Source organism: Symphalangus syndactylus, chromosome 10 (assembly GCF_028878055.3).
Source record: "Symphalangus syndactylus isolate Jambi chromosome 10, NHGRI_mSymSyn1-v2.1_pri, whole genome shotgun sequence".
Taxonomy (NCBI): Eukaryota; Metazoa; Chordata; class Mammalia; order Primates; family Hylobatidae; genus Symphalangus; species Symphalangus syndactylus.
The window spans coordinates 49644728-49665306 of record NC_072432.2 but is presented as its reverse complement, the minus strand read 5'-3'; the positions used below and the strand labels follow the sequence as shown (position 1 = coordinate 49665306).

Below are 20579 nucleotides of genomic sequence, written 5' to 3'. Positions count from 1 at the left end.
TTTGGCTTCCCTTATCCCTCCCTCTGGAAATGCGTGTGTCAGGGTGCCCCCTAGTGGAACTGCAGCGTTTCCTCGAAAGCCATTCCGTCCAGGAGTTAAGGTGGCCGCTGCCCGCCCGGGGACACTTTCTCAGTCCAGCCCACCGGCGTTTACCCCAGCCAACGACCTGTTGCCTTTGGCCGCCTGCCAAGTCACTCTCATTACAGTTTCCTTTTCCTTTTCGATTCCGCCCCCTAAAAACAACAACAAACATTCTGTTTCGTTTCCCACTCGAGCTGCAGGCCCCGCCCCCAAACAGCACGTGGGGGGCGTGGCGTCCCGGCTGGGGCGCAGTAGCGGAGGCTGCAGTTCCCCGACGCCACGCAGCTGCGCGCAGCTGTTTCCCGCTCTGCCGCGGGACGCCTGAGGCAGTGGGCGCGCTCAGTCCCGGGACACCGCGTTCTCTCTCGCCTCTGGGCCTGGGACCCCGCAAAGCGGCGATGGAGCGGAGGTCGCGGAGGAAGTCGCGGCGCAACGGGCGCTCGACCGCGGGCGCGGCCGCCGCGTCCCAGCCCGCGAAGTCTCCAGGCGCGCAGCTCTGGCTCTTCCCCAGCGCCGCGGGCTTCCACCGCGCGCTGCTCAGGAGGGCTGAGGTGACTCGCCAAATCTGCTGCTCGCCGGGGCGCCTCGCGGTCTTAGAGCGCGGCGGGGCGGTCGTCCAGGTTCACCAGCTGCTCCCCGGGAGCGGCGGCGCCCGGACGCCGAGTGAGTGAGGCTGGTGTGTGAGGGCTGAGGGCTGTGAGGGGCGGGCAGCCGGGGGTCCGCGCCTGAGGGAGGAGAGCCCAGAAGGTCGCAGACGCGCGCCTGGCTCGGGTCGTTCCGCGGACGGCGCACCTGAGCTCTCTTTTATCCCGGTCCGTGTCAGGCGCGGGGTGAGCGGGATGCTGGCGACCAGCGGAGCCTCCACTCAGCAAAGTGGCCGGTGCGGGGCATGCGAGCAGCGTGCTTCATACTTGTAGCCAGTCTGGCTTTCTCATAGGTTTCTGTTCAAGTTTGTACGCCCGTCCCCCGCCCGCCGCATCTCCCACTATCTGGTTTTGAGAAAGTAGTCACTGCTCTAACTTTGGGAGCCATTCTCAGTGATGAGATTTTACCTTGGCCTTCAGTTGCCCTTCTCCCACATTCTCATCGAAGTGGGGGAAATAATTGCCCGCGTTCTTTAAAATTTTGCCCATCTGTGGAATGAAGAAATTGGTATCTTGCTGCGAGTTTATTTTGCGTTTAACTACTGGACGTTTGCATTCCTTTTTGGTAAACTGCCTGTTTATCTTTGCCTGGCTTTTAAAAATTTGAGTTGTTAAATCTTTTTCATATTTGTATGGAAGAGGTATTTGAATATTGAATAAGAATAGCCTTTCGCCCGTCGTACATGTTGTAATATTTTTCTCACTTTGCCTTTTGTGGATGTTGTTTTTTATTGTGCATTTTTTTGGGGGTAGTCTATCAATTTTTTTGTCTGTAAAGGAAGCTTATGGATTTTATGTTAGGTTGGACAGCTATCCACACTCCCAGTGTTTTTAAAAATGTACTCATCTTTATAGTAATTTTAAGGTTTTTTTTTTTTAAGTAAAAATTTTTCGTACGCTTGGAATTTAAGTACTGAGGTAGGAAGGAGCTAGATTTATTTGCTTTTCCAAATGCTTAGCCGATGTCCCAATACCATTTCTTAATACTTTTTTTCAACTGATTTGAAATGCTGAGACTCTTTAAAAGAAACCGTTAGTCTGCTGGGCCATTTCTTATTACCAAACTATGTTGGTTCCCCTAGCATTTGTAATATGGTTTGTGCTTTGAGATTTTTACATGAATAGATTCTATTTCATTAGAACTGAAGATGAAACAAGGTCCCAAAACTATCCTAGTTTAATTTTTGTGAACAAATTAGGAGTACATTTTTACTAGTGGACAGTTTAAAATCTCTTAACTTTAGAAAGGGCCAAATGTGCACTAATGCCAATGAAAAATGTTTTCAACAGCATCCTCTTTAAAGATAGTCCCCCAAACATAATCCTTCCTTTTAAGAATATAGGCATTGGCTTCTATTGGGAACTGTTGGGAAGTGTTTATTACTGTTATTTGATTTTTGGGAGAAAGGAATGTGTTTCAGAATACACTATTCTTGAAATGAGTTATGTTGTCCTAAAGTTATATGTTCTTATAGACCTTTTCATCTTTGTCATTTCAAATTTTGTCTTCACTTAATATAACAAGAACCTAAAAGCAGATATTTAATTGGATATTTTAAGGGTATGTTCCATTTACAACAAAGTATACATCAATGTTTTTTCTAATTAAAAAAGATCTATGTTAGGACAATTGTCATTCCTGATTTGCTTTGCCTACCTGAATTTTCTTAAGAGAAGTTCATGGTAAGTCAAAGCTGGTCTAGTTGAAATTTTTCCCAGATGTTTTAAGTGTATTATAATGAAGTTAGTAATACAGTGGGTAATAATCAAAGTGATGATAGTTCCTGGTTGGATTTGCTCTGTAGAATGCATTAAATTAGGAAAAAACATGAAGATACATTCCGTGGACCAAGGAGCAGAGCACATGCTGATTCTCTCATCAGATGGAAAACCATTTGAGTATGACAACTATAGCATGAAACATCTAAGGTAGGGAACTTTTTTCTTTTATTAAAAATTAATTTTAATCAAAAGACAATAAAATTTTTGTAGGAAAATGTTACCATATCTGATTCTTGTCCCCTGCTTTACATAGTAGCATCTTAAGTAAATAATAAATTCTGAACTGACCAGTAAAGTCCTTACGTCCCCCAGGGCAGATATCATGTGTTGTTTTGGCATTTAAAGGAAATTATTAAATAGTCTGCCTAGCCCTAAATTGGACTCTCACATTCATTAACTCATTTGATCCTCACAATAATCCTATAAGTTAAATTTCTGGAAATAAAAGTTTTTAACCTAGAAAAAATACACATTATCATGAAATAATTTGTGAGAGTTTTCCCTAGTAGATTATATGAATTAGAACTCATTTTCACCTTGCATTTATTCCTGCATCATAGAATTATTGTTTGCATAATAATATTTTATTATAATTATGTAATGCATATTTTTTCTTAAACCACTAATTAAAACATATAGTATTTTAAAAATAATTTTAGATGTACTGAATGTGATGCAGTAAATTGAAAGTTTTTTCTTGAGCTTCATTTTTAATTAAATACTATTAATAGTTCTCAAATCCATGTTGTAACTTTCATTATGGTGATTAACACAAAATGTATTTTCCTTTATCAGGTTTGAAAGCATTTTACAAGAAAAAAAAATAATTCAGATCACATGTGGAGATTATCATTCTCTTGCACTCTCAAAAGGTAATTTTTCTGTAATATTAATAGTTTTGTGGAAGTAATACATGTGTGTATATGTGAAGCCAGTAGAATGTCTGTATTTCACTTGTAACAGGACAGAAATACAGTTTTGAATTTGATTTGCTTCTGAGTACTATTCTTAAAGCAAATACATAATGAGAGAATTCTTGGATCTGTAAAATGTTCAGGTTTCCATAATTACTATTCCTAAATTTGGTTTTATGTTTTTATTTTTCAAGTACGAAACAGTGAAAATTTTCTGAATAATCAAAACTGTTTTCTCTACATCTGGTCCAGGCCTGGGGCTACCCTTTTCCAGAAACTGCTTCCCTTTTCCTAATACTTTTCCAACTTCCACTCTTCCGGCTCAGAATCCCCTTTCATGGCCAGGTTGCAGGCCTCTGATATGTTTTAACATTGCTTTTTGAATTCAAGGATCTCCCTAGCCCTGTAGTATTTCCCATTTTCTATCAGACGCTGTCATGGTGGGAAATGGAAGCAGTGAATATGAATTATTTCCTAAAGAAATTTGATTGTGAGGCCAGGCTTGGTGGCTAATGCCTGTAATCCCAGCACTTTGGGAGGCTGAGGTGGGAGGATCACTTGTAGCCAGGAGTTTAAGACCAGCCTGGACAACATGGGGAGACTTCATCTTTACAAAAAAAACTTAAAAATTAGCTGGGCATGGTGGCTTGCACCTGTAGTCCCAGCTACTTGGGAGGGTGAGGCCGGAGGATCCCTTGAGCCCAGGAGTTTGAGGCTGCAGTGAGCCATGATCGTGCCACTGCACTACAGCATGAGTAACTGAGCGAGACCCCGTTCTCAAAAAAAAAGAAACTTACTGTGAATGGAATAATTAAGATAGAAGTAGGGTCATAGAGGGGAATTCGAAGTCAAGGGAATTTTTGTTAATATACAGGACAGATGTAAACATGTTCATAAACTGAATAGAATCTGGGATTCAAGGGAAGTTAATAATTAGTGAGTATTTGACCTTCATTGCAAGGCCTGTTGAGATTTGATAGTATTAACTTGTATTGGAAAAAATTGATCATGTGACTTCATTCATTCATGAACAAATATTTCATACTATCTACTGTGTTCAGATTATGAAGATGAAACATACAAACTCTGCCTTTAAGAAGCCCAGGGTCTAGAGGCGTGTATGTATAAGGGTAAAGGGATATTCAGAGTTTATTACTAGTAAATCACAGTACAGAAAGAATAAAAGTTGGGGAAGCAAGAAAGGAAACTGGTCATGCTCATCATTGTATTCCTGGTGGTTGACAGGTGCATGAAAATTGTGTGTGAAGAAGAGGCTGTGCTTCCCACCACATCACAGTATCTTGCAAAGAGATTCCAATAAACCTTAATTCTCTGGTGTATTTTTTTAGACTGTATTAGATATTGTCAGCTCTATCAGATAACATCTAAGAACGCTCCCTAAAAAATATGCTCCATATATTCAGTTAATGGAAGAAGAAACTGACTCGTTCAAGAAACTGTAATTTGAAATTAATTTTACAGTTGTTTATTTGGGATCTTGTAATTTCAAATGAATTTTACAGTTGTTTATTTGGGATCATTAGGCATATGAGAGAAAACAGTAGCTCTGGGGTTTTTCGCAGAGGTAGATTGCTTCTGTTTTTCATGGGCCCATCCACTGAGTGTTTTAAAGTCAATATTTCTTGAATTTGATTTACAATCAAATTTATTATGTTGAAGATATTATTTAATATGTTCAAATAGCTTCACTTTTGAAGTGTGGGATAAGGAAGTGTAACTGTCACTCCTAAAGAGAAGATTCTATGTTTTTCTGTGGCAGACATAGGGTAACTGAGAGTACCATCAGTGCAAAGGTACAATATTGTGATATTATACTATGTAGAGCATGCATAATGCTTTAGGATAAGGTCTGCTGCATTTTAAATTGAATAAAACAGCATTTGCTCTGTTTATGTCAAGGTGGTGAGCTTTTTGCCTGGGGACAGAACCTGCATGGGCAGCTTGGAGTTGGAAGGAAATTTCCCTCAACCACCACACCACAGATTGTGGAGCACCTCGCAGGAGTACCCTTGGCTCAGATTTCTGCCGGAGAAGCCCACAGCATGGCCTTATCCATGTCTGGCAACATTTATTCATGGGGAAAAAATGAATTTGGACAACTAGGCCTGGGCCACACTGAGAGTATGGAACACATTCTCAGATTCCTATTACCAACACATATACTTGTTAGATGAATTTAATGGACCTCCCTGTCAAAAATGGTTCAAATCTTCACTTTCATTTGTACTGCTCTTTCTGATTACCTCTCTGTCTTCAGGGCAGAATCAGTTCAAGAGGCATACATAGTGTGGAAGTTGTTACTGTAATTGAGACATGTTTCAGGGTTGTGTGTGAGATGGAAAGGGGCATTGAATTAGGGATGAGAACCTGGATTCTGATTCCCACTTTGCAGTTTACTAACTGCAAGCCTTGCCCAGTCACTAAACTTTTTTCTAGGCCTTATTTTCTTTTTTTGTCAAGTGACAAGTTTGGATGAGATGACCTTTAAAGCCTTTGCACTTAAAGTCTGTTAGTGTATTATTACAAAAGAATACTAAAATTATATTTAAGAACTCACATATCCTGATCTTATTCTATAAGCTATCAATTATGTTTGTAAACACACAAAAACACACATGAAGAAACATGTAATTTCCATTATTGAACCAAGCCGATGGTGAAATTTCTCATGATCCCAAACAACTCATTAGAGTTTTGAGGTGTAAGAAATTCTGCTGCTTATAACCAGCTGTGGTACTGTATGCAATACCCTGGATCACTGGTTACTCATTTCTCCCTGACACAGTGCAATGGTCATCACACAGAATAGCCCAGAAGTCAGTGTTAGAAAAATATTCAAAGGAGAGAAGAGGAATAAAGTGGCCATTAAACTACTTTGGCTGAATCTCTGAGTGCTTTTGACATGAAAATAATCATGAAGAAAAGAAGAGGTAGTGTGAGGTGATGACACTAGTAGATAATTTGAAAGAAAAAGGAATTGATATGTTCATTAAAAGTAATTCTAGATGGGTGTTGGAAATATCTAATGTGCTGCAATTAAAGTGAATGAAGTCATAATTGAGAACAGGCTTTGGGAAGTGGTTTGACCCTTTCACAGGTGGGTGCCCCTAAGTGTGACCCTTTTGGTCACTGGTCCCACCTTCACCCTGAGGCGTGGAACTTGATCCTAAACGTGGCAACATAGAGCCTTTCTTGTCAGAATATCATGAGAACTGTTGTCGCTGGGTTGAGAAGCAGCAGTCCGGGTAACTCCATTGTGAAACTCAGCATTTCCTTTTGGTCACTTCAGCTATTTTTCTCCTTACATAGGTAAAGATTATCCATCCCTTATTGAAGCACTAGACAATCAGAAAGTTGAATTTCTCGCTTGTGGTGGCTCTCACAGTGCGCTGCTCACACAGGTGGGTGTACCCTTGTCTCTTTTTGGCTGTATTTTTAGAAGAACATTTTGTATGGGAAGTTAGTGTTTCCCAGAGAAGAAAGGTCATCACTTCCTATATGTAGGACTGTCCTTCTGATATTTAGGAGCTTTACTTTGACAGTGCTATTTATTAGTGATTCACTTTGCATCAGTGAATACTACTTTTTTATTTTATTTTTCTAGCATCTGATATGACATTCCCTTTCCTTAGGATGGGCTGCTGTTTACTTTTGGTGCTGGAAAACATGGGCAACTTGGTCATAATTCAACACAGAATGAGCTAAGACCCTGTTTGGTGGCTGAGCTTGTTGGGAATAGAGTGACTCAGATAGCATGTGGAAGGTAAGTTGTAAAGTATCAATGAGAATTGATAAAATGAGTGCAGCAAACTAGATAGTAATTTAATAAAATTTCTATCAGTTTCTTTGAGATGTATCAAAAATTTTCAAATCAGTGAAAATGCTTAATTTAAATTCTTTAGATAAACATAATACACCTTTTACTCTTCATGGTTGTTTTCTTTGATTTTTTTTTTTTTTAAATGAGCGGATACAACTGACTTTCTGCTGTCTCCTTAGTGAAATACCTTTGTAACTATTCAGGTGCACTTTTGCCTTTAAGAAAAATAAGTCATTAATTGTTTATTTGGAAAAAATAAAGCGCAGATCACAAAGGATTATTCATTAATGTAATCACCCTCTCTGACAATGCCTTGCGGCCAACATACTTTTTAATTACTAGAGTTCTTTCATTGTAGCCTGCCCTGATCACAGTAAAGTATAAGACATAGTCAGTGATGGTTTGAGTGAAGTGTTCCTAAGAAGTTTAATTTTCACAGCTCCTTTTTAGAAAATAAAGGTAAAATGTCTTGCTCAGACTCCTTGGTTTATTTAAAGGTTTTTTGTTTTGTTTGTTTGTTTGTTTTTGAGGCGGAGTATTGCTCTGTCACCCAGGCTGGAGTGCAGTGACGAAATCTCAGCTCACTGCAACCTCCACTTCCCAGGCTCAGGTTATTCTCCCACCTCAGTCTCTGGGATAGCTAGGATTACAGGCGTGCACTGCCACAACCGGTTGATATTTTTTATTTTTTTTATTTATTTATTTATTTTTTGAGACGGAGTCTTGCTCTGTCGCAAAGGCTGGAGTGCGGTGGCGCAATCTGCTCACTGCAAGCCCCGCTTCCCGGGTTCACGCCATTCTCCTGCCTCAGCCTCCCAAGTAGCTGGGACTACAGGCACCTGCCACCACGCCTGGCTAATTTTTTGTATTTTTAGTAGAGATGGGGTTTCACCGTGTTAGCCAGGATGGTCTCGATGTCCTGACCTCGTGATCCGCCCACCTCGGCCTCCCAAAGTGCTGGGATTACAGGCGTGAGCCACTGCACCCAGCCACAACCGGCTAATTTTTGTATTTTTAGTAGAGACGGGGTTTCACCATGTTGGCCAGGCTGGTCTTGAACTCCTGACCTCAGGTGATCTGCCCACCTTGACCCCTCAGAGTGTTGGGATTATAGGGGTGAGCCACCACGCCACTATTTAATTTTTTTGGTTATCAGATATATCAGTCCACGTCTTGCCAGAGGGATGTTGGGAGTTGGTAGGGTTAAAAAATATTTTGCCCCATATACACTTATTCTTTTGGGCAGTTTTTCCTTCACTAAACGTAGAGCAAAATTCAGACTGTATTTGAATGTTGGGTTCATTTGTTAGTTTACTGAAACCATTCTTATAAAAAACTAGCATGCATACTTTCAGTCTGTAGGCATATTTTCTTATGATCTTGGAGTAGAATTACATAAATAGGTAATATTATTAAGGTAGACCAAATTATCGGTATATGAGTCTCTTCACCAAAGAAACGTTCTCTTCAATATTTATACCTCATTCAATATCTCTTAACCAAAGCAGTCTTATCACCTCTTTGGATTCTTCATTACATACAATCCTTTTGAGTAGCATGTATTACAAGAGAGGGAGGCAAGTTGGAGATTTGTCTTAATGCACATCAGGGCAATACCCCTACTAACAGGACAATTCACTGGAAAGACTCACAAACTTACTAAAAGCTATTATGCTTATAGTCACATTTATTACAAGAAAAGGATACAAATTAGTACCAGTCAAAGGAAGAAACATAAGGACAGGGTCTAGGAGGGCTACAAATGCTGAGCTTGTGGCTGTCACCTCCCCTTGGAGCAGGTGGATGGTATTATCTCTTCTGGCCTGATAATGTGACAGGACATACAGAATTTGCCAACCAATCAGAGAAATTCACCCAAGTTGAGAGTTGTTTCTGTTTTTTCTGGTTTTTTTTGTTGTTGTTGTTGTTTTGGAGACAGGGTGCAGGATGTACATAATCTGCCATCCAGTCAGAGAAGTTCACCCAAGTCAAGAGTTGTTTTTGGTTTGGTGGTTTTTTTTTTTTTTTTTTGAGACAAGGTCTCACTCTGTCACCCAGGCTGGACTGCAGTGGTGCTATCATGGCTTACTGCAGCCTTGACCTCCCAGGCTCAAGCAATCCTCCTGCCTCAGCCTCCTGAGTAGCTGGGACCACAGGTCCGTGCCACCATGCCCAGCTAATTTTTAAATTTGTTGTAGAGATGGGGTCTCCTTATATTGGCCAGGCTAGTCTTAAACTTCTGGGTTCAAAGTATCCTACTGCCTTGGCCTCCCAAAGTGCTGGGATTACATGCATGAGCCACCACACTCAGCCTAAATTGAGGGTTTTTATTGCTGAGGCATGATTGGTTAAATCATTGCCCAGGTAGTTGAACTTAATCTCCAGCACTGCCCTCCTTAGGTCTGATTTACATCATAGGTGAGGAGAGCTCTCCCAGCATCCTGCCATGAATAACAAAGACTCTCCTCTATCACTTGGGAAATTCTGTGGGTTTAGAGGTTACCTCCCAGGAACTGGGCACCAGCCAGACCTCGCTGGGCAAGGCAGATTCCTTGCTACACAGCAGTATAGTGGGATATACAAACCAGCAAATCAATAGGAAAATCAGTGTGGTAAAGATCTTTGAGAAATTAAGTGGGAACTCAACTGAGTCTTCCAGGATGGAAAGAGAATGGACTCAAGAGATGGTTTCCGAGAGGTGGTGACTCAAACTAATGTTGAAAAATGAGCAGAGGGCAAGGGGAGGTGCTTGTTCCACCATTTGCCAAAGTATGACATCATGTCTTGTGAGTGGCCTTTGGGTTCCAAAGTCTTTTCAGGTACATGTTGATTTCTTGGTTTCCAGATGGTTTTCATCCTTTAAGAGATGTTTAGTTTCACTCTCACTGGGTAGCATAGTTTTGGCAATTTACTGTATTGCTGAACACTCTCATCATTGTGGATAATTAAGAATTGACGAGACCACGGTGAAACCCCGTCTCTACTAAAACAATACAAAAAATTAGCCGGGCATGGTGACGGGCGCCTGTAGTCCCAGCTACTTGGAGAGGCTGAGGCAGAAGAATGGCATGAACCCGGGAGGCGGAGCTTGCAGTGAGCTGAGATTGTGCCACTGCACTCCAGCCTGGGCGACAGAGCGAGACTCCGTCTCAAAAAAAAAAGAATTGACCATATGTGCTTTTATTTAATAGGTGGCACACACTTGCCTATGTTTCTGATTTGGGAAAGGTCTTTTCCTTTGGTTCTGGAAAAGACGGACAACTGGGAAACGGTGGAACACGTGACCAGCTGATACCGCTTCCAGTGAAAGTATCATCAAGTGAAGAACTCAAACTTGGTAAATTCTGTAGGAACATAGGGTTTGGCATAGTGTCTTTTTAGAGAAAATGATTTTTCTAACTGGGTAATGTGGCAAAGAAAGCAGTATATGACTATGAGGGGAGTTTCTCTAAATATTGGTTTCATTTTTTACTGGTAGACAATTCAAGAATCAGTTTAATTTATTGAGGCAAAGTAATTATTCTATATTACTCCTTCAGATTAGGATTAATGTGAATTTAAATGATAAAATAGACAATGGATTCAGAGGCATATGCAGCTCTCATTCCAGTTTGCAAGAGACTTACTAATTCTTGTAATTAGTTGTTTACTAATTCTTGTAATTTGCTAGTTGCCCTGGTTAAGTTGATCCACAGTCATATAAAACCCTCAGAATAATGAGCAGTCAACATATACCTGACACTGAACTTTGCTCAGCACTTACTTGTGTTATCTCACCAATCCTTGTGACAGTTCTGGGAGGTGTATTCTGTCATTCCTGTTTTACTGGAGGATAAAGAGACTTGGAGAGAAAAGGGTTAGCCACTTACTCATGGCCAGTAAGTGGTTTATCTGGAATTGAACCCATGCCCTTTATGACCTCAGAGTCTGAGCTCTGAAACACTCCACTATAGAAGCACCTCGGAGCATTTCTGTTACTTGTTTCTGAAATCTTAGTGGTGACCTCAAGTAACAAAATTTACTCATTTCTTTTGGGAAAACGAACAGAGTTATTTCCTTAAGCAGCGTGTATTATCTTTGATTCCTTATAAACAGTTACATGGGCTTAAAGTACTTACATTCTTTATAGCCAGCAGTCATTGGTTAAATCTTGAAAACATGGTTTTTAGTAATGGGAGTCGAATTAAACTGATAGCATTTAGCTAATGAAATATTTGCATTTTATATATAAATATTTATAATATGTATATTAAACTGATGTCACATGTCCACCTTGTGAATTACCTATGTTTGCCAACTAGACTTTACTCCAAAGTATATGTATTTCAGCTTCTTAATTGGTGGAAAATGTACTAAGTTTTGTCTATTAAGAAGATAAGATGACTACGTTGAAGAAGAATCTGAAGTTATTTAAATTGAACATGCATGTTTGTGCCAAATGACTTTCTAAAACTCTTACTTTTTGTGCATCCTTTCAGAAACCCATACCTCAGAAAAGGAGTTAATAATGATTGCTGGAGGGAATCAAAGCATTTTGCTCTGGATAAAGAAAGAGGTAAAAATAGATCTCCAGGTGTTTTATAACCCGGTATTTTAAGCAAAACTAAGGGTTCTAGTATCCAAGTTTGGTGAATTCCAAAATCATGAGTTTACCAGGCTGACTTTTTAGGGGATAGCTGGACATTACTGATCCTTTATTGTCTAAACTACATCAGTATTTTCCCACAAAAATCAGCAGATTTTTCTCTGGTGAATGTCTAATCAGTGTGATTTCCATAGACTATACTTACCTTTTGGGGGCTACTTGCCAATGATGTTTGGTCAGTATCCCTGCAAACAACAGAGTGACAGATTCTAAAAATGACTTTGCAGGCCAGTACTAAGAAAGACCCCAAGGTTCATGGGCTTGCAAATAAAAAGTCCGTAACTTCCCTGCCCTACTTCACCAAGTGAAATCGAGTTCCCCACACTTGTGCACACAGCTCTTTCAGGATCTTCCCTTCCCTTCAAGGCTGTCTGATGTTCAATTTAATTCAATTGTATTTGTATAAAGTGCTGAGTGTTGAGGTCCTCAGAGAAATTTACTTTCAGTCTAAGCCCCCTTGGACAAGAAAGTGGCAACCAGGCAAATGATTGATTACTTATTGTTTGAGTATCACTTTGTGATTGTCCCAGGGCTGTATTACACATACTTAAAAGTCAGTTTTACCCTCTAGAGTGTACCTAAAAGTTGGGTGCCTATCTCTGATGTGTCTAAATTATTGTGTTTTACTTTCCTGTTTGTTTACAGAATTCCTATGTTAATCTGAAGAGGACAATTCCTACACTGAATGAAGGGACTGTAAGGAGATGGATTGCTGATGTGGAGACTAAACGGTGGCAGAGCACAAAAAGGTACACCCCACAGTCTGACTCTCTGCTTATATATCACTGTCAAGTATCACTTCCCAAACTGGTTCTGTACAGCAATATGAGATTTTGTAGTCAGGGTTTTCCAGAGAAACAAACTCGTAGGATATGTGTGTATTTCTGTCTCTATCACTGTCTCTATCATGTCTGTCTGTCCATCTGTGTATCTATGGAGGGGAGAGAGAGAGAGAGATTATTTTAAGGAATTGGCTCATGAGATTGTAGGGGCTGGCAAGTCCAAAATCTGTAGGGCAGGCCAGCAGGCTGGAGACTTGGGGAAAGAGTTGATGTTGCAGCTCAAGTCTGAAGGCAATCTAAAAGCAGAATTTCCTGTTCTTTGGGTGACCTCAGCCTTTTCTCTTAAGGCCTTCAATTGGATGAGGCTCACTCACATTATGGAAGGTGCTTTCTTGTTATTCACTTGTTCAAGTGCTTTACTCAGTTTACCATTTTAAATGTTAATCTCATCTAAAAAAATACTTTCATAGAAACATCCAGAATAATATTTGACCAAATATCTTGTTACCATGGCCTAGCCAAGTTGACATATAAAACTAACCCATCACAACTAACATGTAAGCGCCATGAGGACAGCTTTCTTTATGTAGGGCTTCTCCAGGCCTCTGTTTATGTATATTCTGACTCTCTGGCCAGAAAATACAGTCTATAGTGTTTCCCAGTCCCATTTGATCCTGGAACCATTAGTTTGTGTACCTGTTATTCTTAGCTGAACAATTTGTACCATTCTTCTCTAAACCATAGAACTCCTACAGGTTTACAGGACTCCTACCTATTCTTAAAAACATCATCTTTTAGAAATATTTTTAGGTATGGCTTTCTAATTCCGGAAAATGATTGTACAAAGTAGTTGCACAAAATAGTTGCATCATAATTTGCAGAGCATAAATAATTGAGAACTGTACAACTACTTCTAAGATGAAACTGAGCATACTCCTTCCCCCATTTAATTTCTGGTAATTTATTTCTATTTCAGTGGAATAGAGATAAATAGGACTTGCATAGTTGGTGGGGTGGGAGTATTTTGTTTGTTCAAGGAAGTTCTGACCATAAATCAAGGCTTTGCTCTTTATTTGAGGCTTCTCTGAGTATGTATAAACTTTTTTATTTCCCATGTTTGCCACTGAAATTTTGAGATTTACCAAACAGAATGGACTTTTAGAAGCCAAGATAATATGCGTACAGATAGGAGACAAATGGAGAGGTTGGAAGGATAGTTACAAGATGTTGTATTTATCATGTCTTATGCTGTAAAGAGGCTGTATATATGTATACCATGTGATTTGGTTTAACCAGTGTCTTATTACTAATATAGGGAAATCCAAGAGATATTTTCATCTCCTGCTTGTCTAACTGGAAGTTTTTTAAGGAAAAGGTAATAAATGTAATAAATTAATTGTATTAAATTGTATTAAGAGTACCGTGAAAGAGGATAAAAAAAAAATTGGAGGGTAAAATAATTAGCTGTGTGTTCATCCCTTTTTAAAAATTGTTTTTTTAACAAGAGTAAATACATGCTTGCTGTAGAAAATGTCAAAAATACACACGATAAAAAGAAAGTGAAAATCTTCCATAATCCATCACTTAAGAGTAATAGCTAGCACTTATGTATATGATTATATTTTTTCATGCAAATGTATTCTTTTACAAAAAATTAGATCATACTGGTTTTTTGTTTTTGTTTTTTTGAGGCAGGGTCTTGCCCTGTAGTTGCCCATGCTGGAATGCAGTTGTGTGATCTTGGCTCATTGTAACCTCTGCCTCCCAGGCTCAAGCAGTCCTCCCACCTCAGCCTGAGTATCTGGGGCTTCAGACACATGGCACTACACCCAGCTACTTTTTGTATTTTTTTGTAGAGCCAGAGTTTTACCATGTTGGCCAGGCTGGTCTCGAACTCCTGAGCTCAGGCAATCTACCAGCCTTGGCCTCCCCAAGTGCTGGGATTTCAGGCATAAGCCACCATGCCCAGCTGGATCATATTGTTTCTACATTGTTTTCTACCTAATGTTTGCCCATTTTACTTTTTTGGTAATTTTTTTTTTTTGAGACAAGGTCTCACTCCATCACCCAGGCTGGAGTTACAGCATCATGATTCTTGGGCTCAAGCATCATCAAACTCTTGGGCTCAAGCAATACTCCCACCATAGCCTTCCACGTAGCTGGGACTACAGGCATGTGCCACCACCTCCTGCTAATTTTTTAACTTTTGTAAAGACAGCAGCTTTGCTATGTTGCCCAGGCTGGTCTTGAACTCCTGGCCTCAAGCAGTCCTCCCACCTCAGCCTCACAGTGTTGAGATTATAGGTGTGAGCTACTGTACCCAGCCGGTAACATAATTTTAATGGCTGCATGACCTTCCATTAGAAGGTCTTCCATGAGAAGATACTTAAACATTTCATTAATAACTTTATATTGAAGTACTAAGAAATTATTGGTCAGAAGCCCCCTCTTTTGGTTCCCACTTTTCAGTCCATTTAACGGGAAGAAATGGATGTATTTTTTAGAAATGGGAAAAACCTTTATCTTTTTTCTGTCCTTCCTTCCTTCCTTCCTGTGGTCCTTCCTTCCTTCCTGTGGTCAGTCCTTCCTTCCCTCCTTCCTTCCTTCTTTCATTCCTTCCTTCCTTCCGTCCGTCCGTCCGTCCTTCCTTCCTTCGAAAAACCTGTATCTTTTTTCTGTGGCCCACCCTTCCTCCCTCCCTTCCTTCCTCCCACCCGCCCTCCCTCCTTCCCTTCCTTCTTTTCTTTTCTTTTTCTTTTCTTTTCTTTTCTTTTCTTTTCTTTTCTTTTTCTGAGGCGGGGTCTCGCTGTGTCACCCAGGCTGGAGTACAGTGGCATGTTCACAACTCACTGCAGCCTTGACCTCTCAAGCGATTATCCTGTCTCAGCCTCCCTCTGTGGCTATTTTTTTTTAACTGGGAAGTATTTATTTTTTTAATCTATTACAGATAAGACAGCATCTGAGTTAAAGTCTTATGGTATATATAGTTAAAGCAGCCTTGATATTTTTTGGTATTTTAGAAAAAATTATGTTGTTTACTATATTGCATTTGTACTTAGACAATTTATTATAGTTATACACTTGAGAAAAAAGGTAATTTTGTTGAAAGGGGGCAAGCTGTAGAAGAAACTTTGCACCTAGGGAGATAATCTAACAAAATACTTAATTTATCTTACTTCTACAGAAGAACTACAGAAATGATGCCTGTTTATTTGGACTTAAATAAAGCAAGAAACATCTTCAAGGAGTTGACCCAAAAGGACTGGATTACTAACATGGTATCTTCAGATTGTTATGTGGAGAAAGAAAATACACCAGAATATTTCTTACAAGAACTCAAAATTTCAGAAGAAATGTTCTGTGTTAAGGGATTCTCCGAGACCTTGTAACATATTCAGATTAGGTTAAACTCAGATAACATTTAGGAGTTTGCCCTTTTAGGGTGAAATAGTTGGCATAGTAGTCACACAGGTTACAAATATTCTAAATAATGTGTCTGTACACAAACACGCATACACATATATGCCTACACATTCCTAGAGGGAAGTTTTTCAGCTCGGCTTTAGGAAGATGATTAAGGATTTGTTGAGATTAGTACACTAGAATAAGAACATTTTATATGCAATCCTTTTAAGCGTAGATGTAGAAATGAGAACATTTTTTCTGATACGAATATCCCTCTCACCAGGGACTGCCTGGATTCTTTGTTTTTTTTTCCATTCTACTTTTCTCTAGATTCTAGAGTGTTCTTGTTCTTTATGGGATGATTGCTTCCTGTTTCAGCACTGTTACTGCTATCTTTAGGTTTTCTTTTTGCAGGTGCTCCACTTCGTTTATTTTTATTTTTATTTTTTTGGAGATGGAGTCTCACTTTGTCGCCCAGACTAGAGTCCAGTGGTGTGATCTCGGCTTACTGCATGCTTTATTAATTTAGTTTTTCTTAATATAGTCTTTATTATTTCCCTATTTTATTTTACTGGTTGATATAGGGATACTACTTTCTGTTCTTCTCTCCATTTTTTTCTCTCTGGGTCTCACTGTAGTTCCTTCTTTCTTTCTGTCTCCTTCCCTCCTCCCCTCCTTCCTCCCTGTAGCCTCCCCCCATTTTTTAGTCTCTCTCTGTGTTCATATCCCTCTTCTCTTTCCCTCTCAATCTTTGATCTCTCACCCTTCCTTCTTTCAGCTCCTGCACTTGCTCTCTTTGCCACAACTAGCATTCTCTATTTCAGCTGCAAGTTTTCTCATGTGCTCCTTTCTTTCAAGGAAAGATGGAAAGTTCAGTTGTCTTAACTTTGGCAGAACCACAGCCCCACTGGGGGTCTGAGGTGAAATGGTGCCCTTTATTGGGACTCTGCAACACTTAGTGCTGCCTGTATCAACAACCCAGAAACTACTCTGTGGACTATTTCATCAACATTTGTTAGTGCTCATTTTCTTTTGTTTTCTAAAATCCTCCTGTGGGGGCCAGTTTAACTTTCTTTCTGTAAGATTCTGAGTCATTGCTACTAAATACAACCATGGAAAGATTACCAGAAATAGAAGCCCTTTTGTGCATCTGTGAAGGGAAGGGATTGGATCACTTCATCATTAAGGGCTCCTTCTGTTTACTAATTATACGTTGATTGTGCCACAAAAAGAACATATGGTATGTAAATGAAATAATCATAGGGCATCCTTGACCTCCATTGTTTCAAAATAAGATGATTGGATTAGAAGACCTGTAATGTTTCTATCTTGAGGTTCTGCGATACGGACTCTTGGACCTTTGGCATGTGTTCATTTATTCAGCAAGCATTTGAATACTTGCTATGTGCTGGGCACTGTAGTGATGACTCTTGATGAAGAATAAAAGAGACATACTCCCTGTGCTTTAGAAGCTCATGGTGTAGTAAGGGAGACAGATACATACATGCATACATTAGTGCAAAGATCTGGTGTGTTTTACACTTCACCGTCTTCGCTAGTGCCTGGCTTAGAATGTAGCCTGTGTGCAATATTTTTGGATGAATTCAGTCATTATTAGGGCAGTGAATGGTTAGCTCTATTTACTCAAAACAAGTTGCCCAGAGGAATTAAGATCATACCAGGTGCTCACACATGGAAGGGCATTCGAGGCAGCTAGAAAAGCGTATGCCAAAGCACAGTGTGTCAGACAATAGGACTGGCTCGAGGGTATCACAGTCATTCTAAGGGTTTGGAATAGGTGAGGAGGCTTGAGGTTGTGTCTGATGATGAGCAAGGAGGTAGAATGTGTGTGTACTAATAAGATGTTGAAATAGAGTTGTCAGGTATACGTAACTCCAAAGACCGAATCTCATTGTAGGAGTCCAATATAATGTTTTAATATAAAAATAGGTAATTATAACAATTTGTACATTTACAGATATCATTTAGCCACTATCTCATAATACAATGATTAAGAATTTGGGCTTTGGAGTCAGAAAGATCCAGAGAAATTCCCACTTAGCTGTGTGACCTTGAGCAAGTTACTTAATTTCTCTGAATCACAGATTTCTCATCAGTAAAATGGCATTAATATCATCTGTGTTAGGGAGAAACTGTAATAAGGGTTAAATGACCTAATTAATGTATGTACATCACTTAACACAATAATTGACAAGTAATAAGTATTCCATAAATACTAGCTTATCTTCATAGTGGGATTTCAAACATGATTACTGTGATCTAAGCACACATAACAAAAATTCAGAATTCCATTCCATTTTTTCCTAAACAGTTGCATTCTGAATTGGGGAAACTATAAGGAAATTGGAGGGGCTAGAAACTAGAGTCTGTGGTAAAGACAGTTGCTCTTATGGAAGATAATGAGAATTATGTTAAATTTTGTTCTTGAAATTGTCGGATTTTGTCTTTTTTTTTTTTTTTTTTTGCTTTGTTTTGTTTTTCTGCTTTTTGGAGTTCTGATGCATTTTTACCCTTGAAAAAAGAAACCCAAGGTGTGATAGTGTAAACCAGAGGGTAGAATATGGTACTTACAATTGAGAAGGCTGTTTATTAGTTCTGAATCTATTGTTCATTCAGTGTAATTCTTGCACATGTGGTTTTTTTCTTTTTCTTTTTTTTTTTTTTTCTTGAGACGGTGTCTTGCTCTTTGCCTGGAGTGCAGTGACACAATCTCGGCTCACTGCAACCTCTGCCTCCCAGGTTCAAGCAATTCTGCCTCAGCCTCCCAAGTAGCTGGGACTACAGACACGCACCATCACGCCCAGCTAATTTTCGTATTTTAAGTAGAGACAGGGTTTCACCATGTTGGCCAAGATGGTCTCGATCTCCTGACCTTGTGATCCGCCTGCCTCGGCCTCCCAAAGTGCTGGTTAGGTGTGCTTGATCTCCTTCATGCACCCCAATAATTGAATGAAGAGAATACTTATTGTATATCTCAAATACCTCCAATATTTTAGAGGCTAGGTGAGAAGGGATTTTAGTAAACAGGGGTTTTAGAAAACTCAATGATTATTCTCATTTAGTAGTAGAATGACATTCCAGCCTCTACACCTTGTTTTATTACCATCAGTTGCACCCTGCTTCTACTGAGTTTTGAATGCCTTTTCCCTGTTCCTTTCTGACCACAGATAACCACCTGCCTCAAAGATAATCTGCTCAAAAGGCTTCCATTTCGTTCTCCACCCCAAGAAGCTTTAGAAGTTTTCTTCCTTCTCCCAGAATGTCCCGTGATGCATATTTCTAACAACTGGGAGAGCCTTGTGGTTCCATTTGCAAAGGTTGTTTGTAAAATGAGTGACCAGTCTTCACTGGTTCTGGGTAAGATTGATCATTTGAAGATACTTTACCTGTCTTCTCAGTGGAAAGACATGTCTAGTAAAGTTATGACAAAACTTAGATAATTATAAATGTATTCTTTTTTTTAGTTCGTATTGTTAGCATACTCTAAAGATACTGTAACAATTACCATGGTCATCTAAAATAGATTATTCTAATATTTTTTTAGACTCCTTGGATACACACATGGCTTTGTCATGATTTGCTTAGTTTCCAACTTTTCACTATGAAAAATTTCACAGAGAAGTTGAAAGAATAGTATAGTATACCATATGCAATAAATGGTACACCTTGCTGGAGTGCAGTGGTGCAGTCATAGCTCACTGTAATCTTAAACCCCTGGGCTCAAGCGACCAGGATGCTAAGTTCTAAACTTGTAATAGTAATTGTATTTATTCACTGAAAAGTTTATTACAAGTGTGCTTTTGTAATTGTGATACATACTGAATACCCATGTACCTTCTACTGTAGAGTCAGCAATAATAAGTATGTTGCCATTTGTGCTTTCTGTTTATGTACAGATTACATTTTATTTTTACTGAACTATTTGAAAATAAGTTGAAGACATGAGATTTCACTCATAATATTTTACCATTCATCTAAGAACATGGAATCTGGCCAGGCACAGTGGCTCATGCCTGTAATCTCAGCACTTTTGGAGGCTGAGGCAGGCAGATCACCTGAGATCGGGAGTTCAAGACTAGCCTGGCCAACATGGCAAAACCCTGACTCTACTAAAAATACGAAAATTAGCCGAGCTTGGTGGTGCATGCCTGTAATCCCAGCTGCTCGGGAGGCTGAGGCAGGAGAATTGCTTGACCTGAGAGGCAGAGGTTGCATTGAGCCGAGATCGTGCCATTGCACTCCAGTCTGGGCGACAGAGTGAGACTCCGTCAAAAAAAAAAAAAAAAACATGGAATCCTGTATTACCCTGTCATCATTATCATATCTAAGAAAATTAGTCATAATTTTATAATATTATCCAATATCTAGGTCATTCAAACTTTTCCCAAAAAAAGTAAAAAGTATTTACAGCTTTTTTTTTTTTTTTTTTTTTTTGTTTTTAAGAATCTCATTTGAGGACAGGAG

General features: G+C 39.5%; 1 protein-coding gene across 2 annotated transcripts in view; it reads left to right on the top strand.

Moving 5' to 3' along the window:
* The first annotated feature begins 29 nt into the window (after positions 1 to 29).
* HERC5 (HECT and RLD domain containing E3 ubiquitin protein ligase 5) overlaps positions 30 to 20579 on the top strand; it is a 50213-nt gene continuing 29663 nt past the window's right edge. The window contains exons 1-12 of one of the 2 annotated variants that reach the window (XM_055297024.2): positions 30 to 744; positions 2531 to 2654; positions 3303 to 3379; positions 5342 to 5563; positions 6752 to 6843; positions 7075 to 7205; positions 10454 to 10599; positions 11741 to 11817; positions 12553 to 12656; positions 14005 to 14064; positions 15874 to 15967; positions 19283 to 19472. In XM_055297024.2, the coding sequence (XP_055152999.2) occupies positions 30 to 744; positions 2531 to 2654; positions 3303 to 3379; positions 5342 to 5563; positions 6752 to 6843; positions 7075 to 7205; positions 10454 to 10599; positions 11741 to 11817; positions 12553 to 12656; positions 14005 to 14064; positions 15874 to 15967; positions 19283 to 19472 (2032 nt within the window). The remainder of the gene's footprint in view (positions 745 to 2530; positions 2655 to 3302; positions 3380 to 5341; positions 5564 to 6751; positions 6844 to 7074; positions 7206 to 10453; positions 10600 to 11740; positions 11818 to 12552; positions 12657 to 14004; positions 14065 to 15873; positions 15968 to 19282; positions 19473 to 20579) is intronic. The other variant, XM_055297025.2, reaches the window with a different exon arrangement.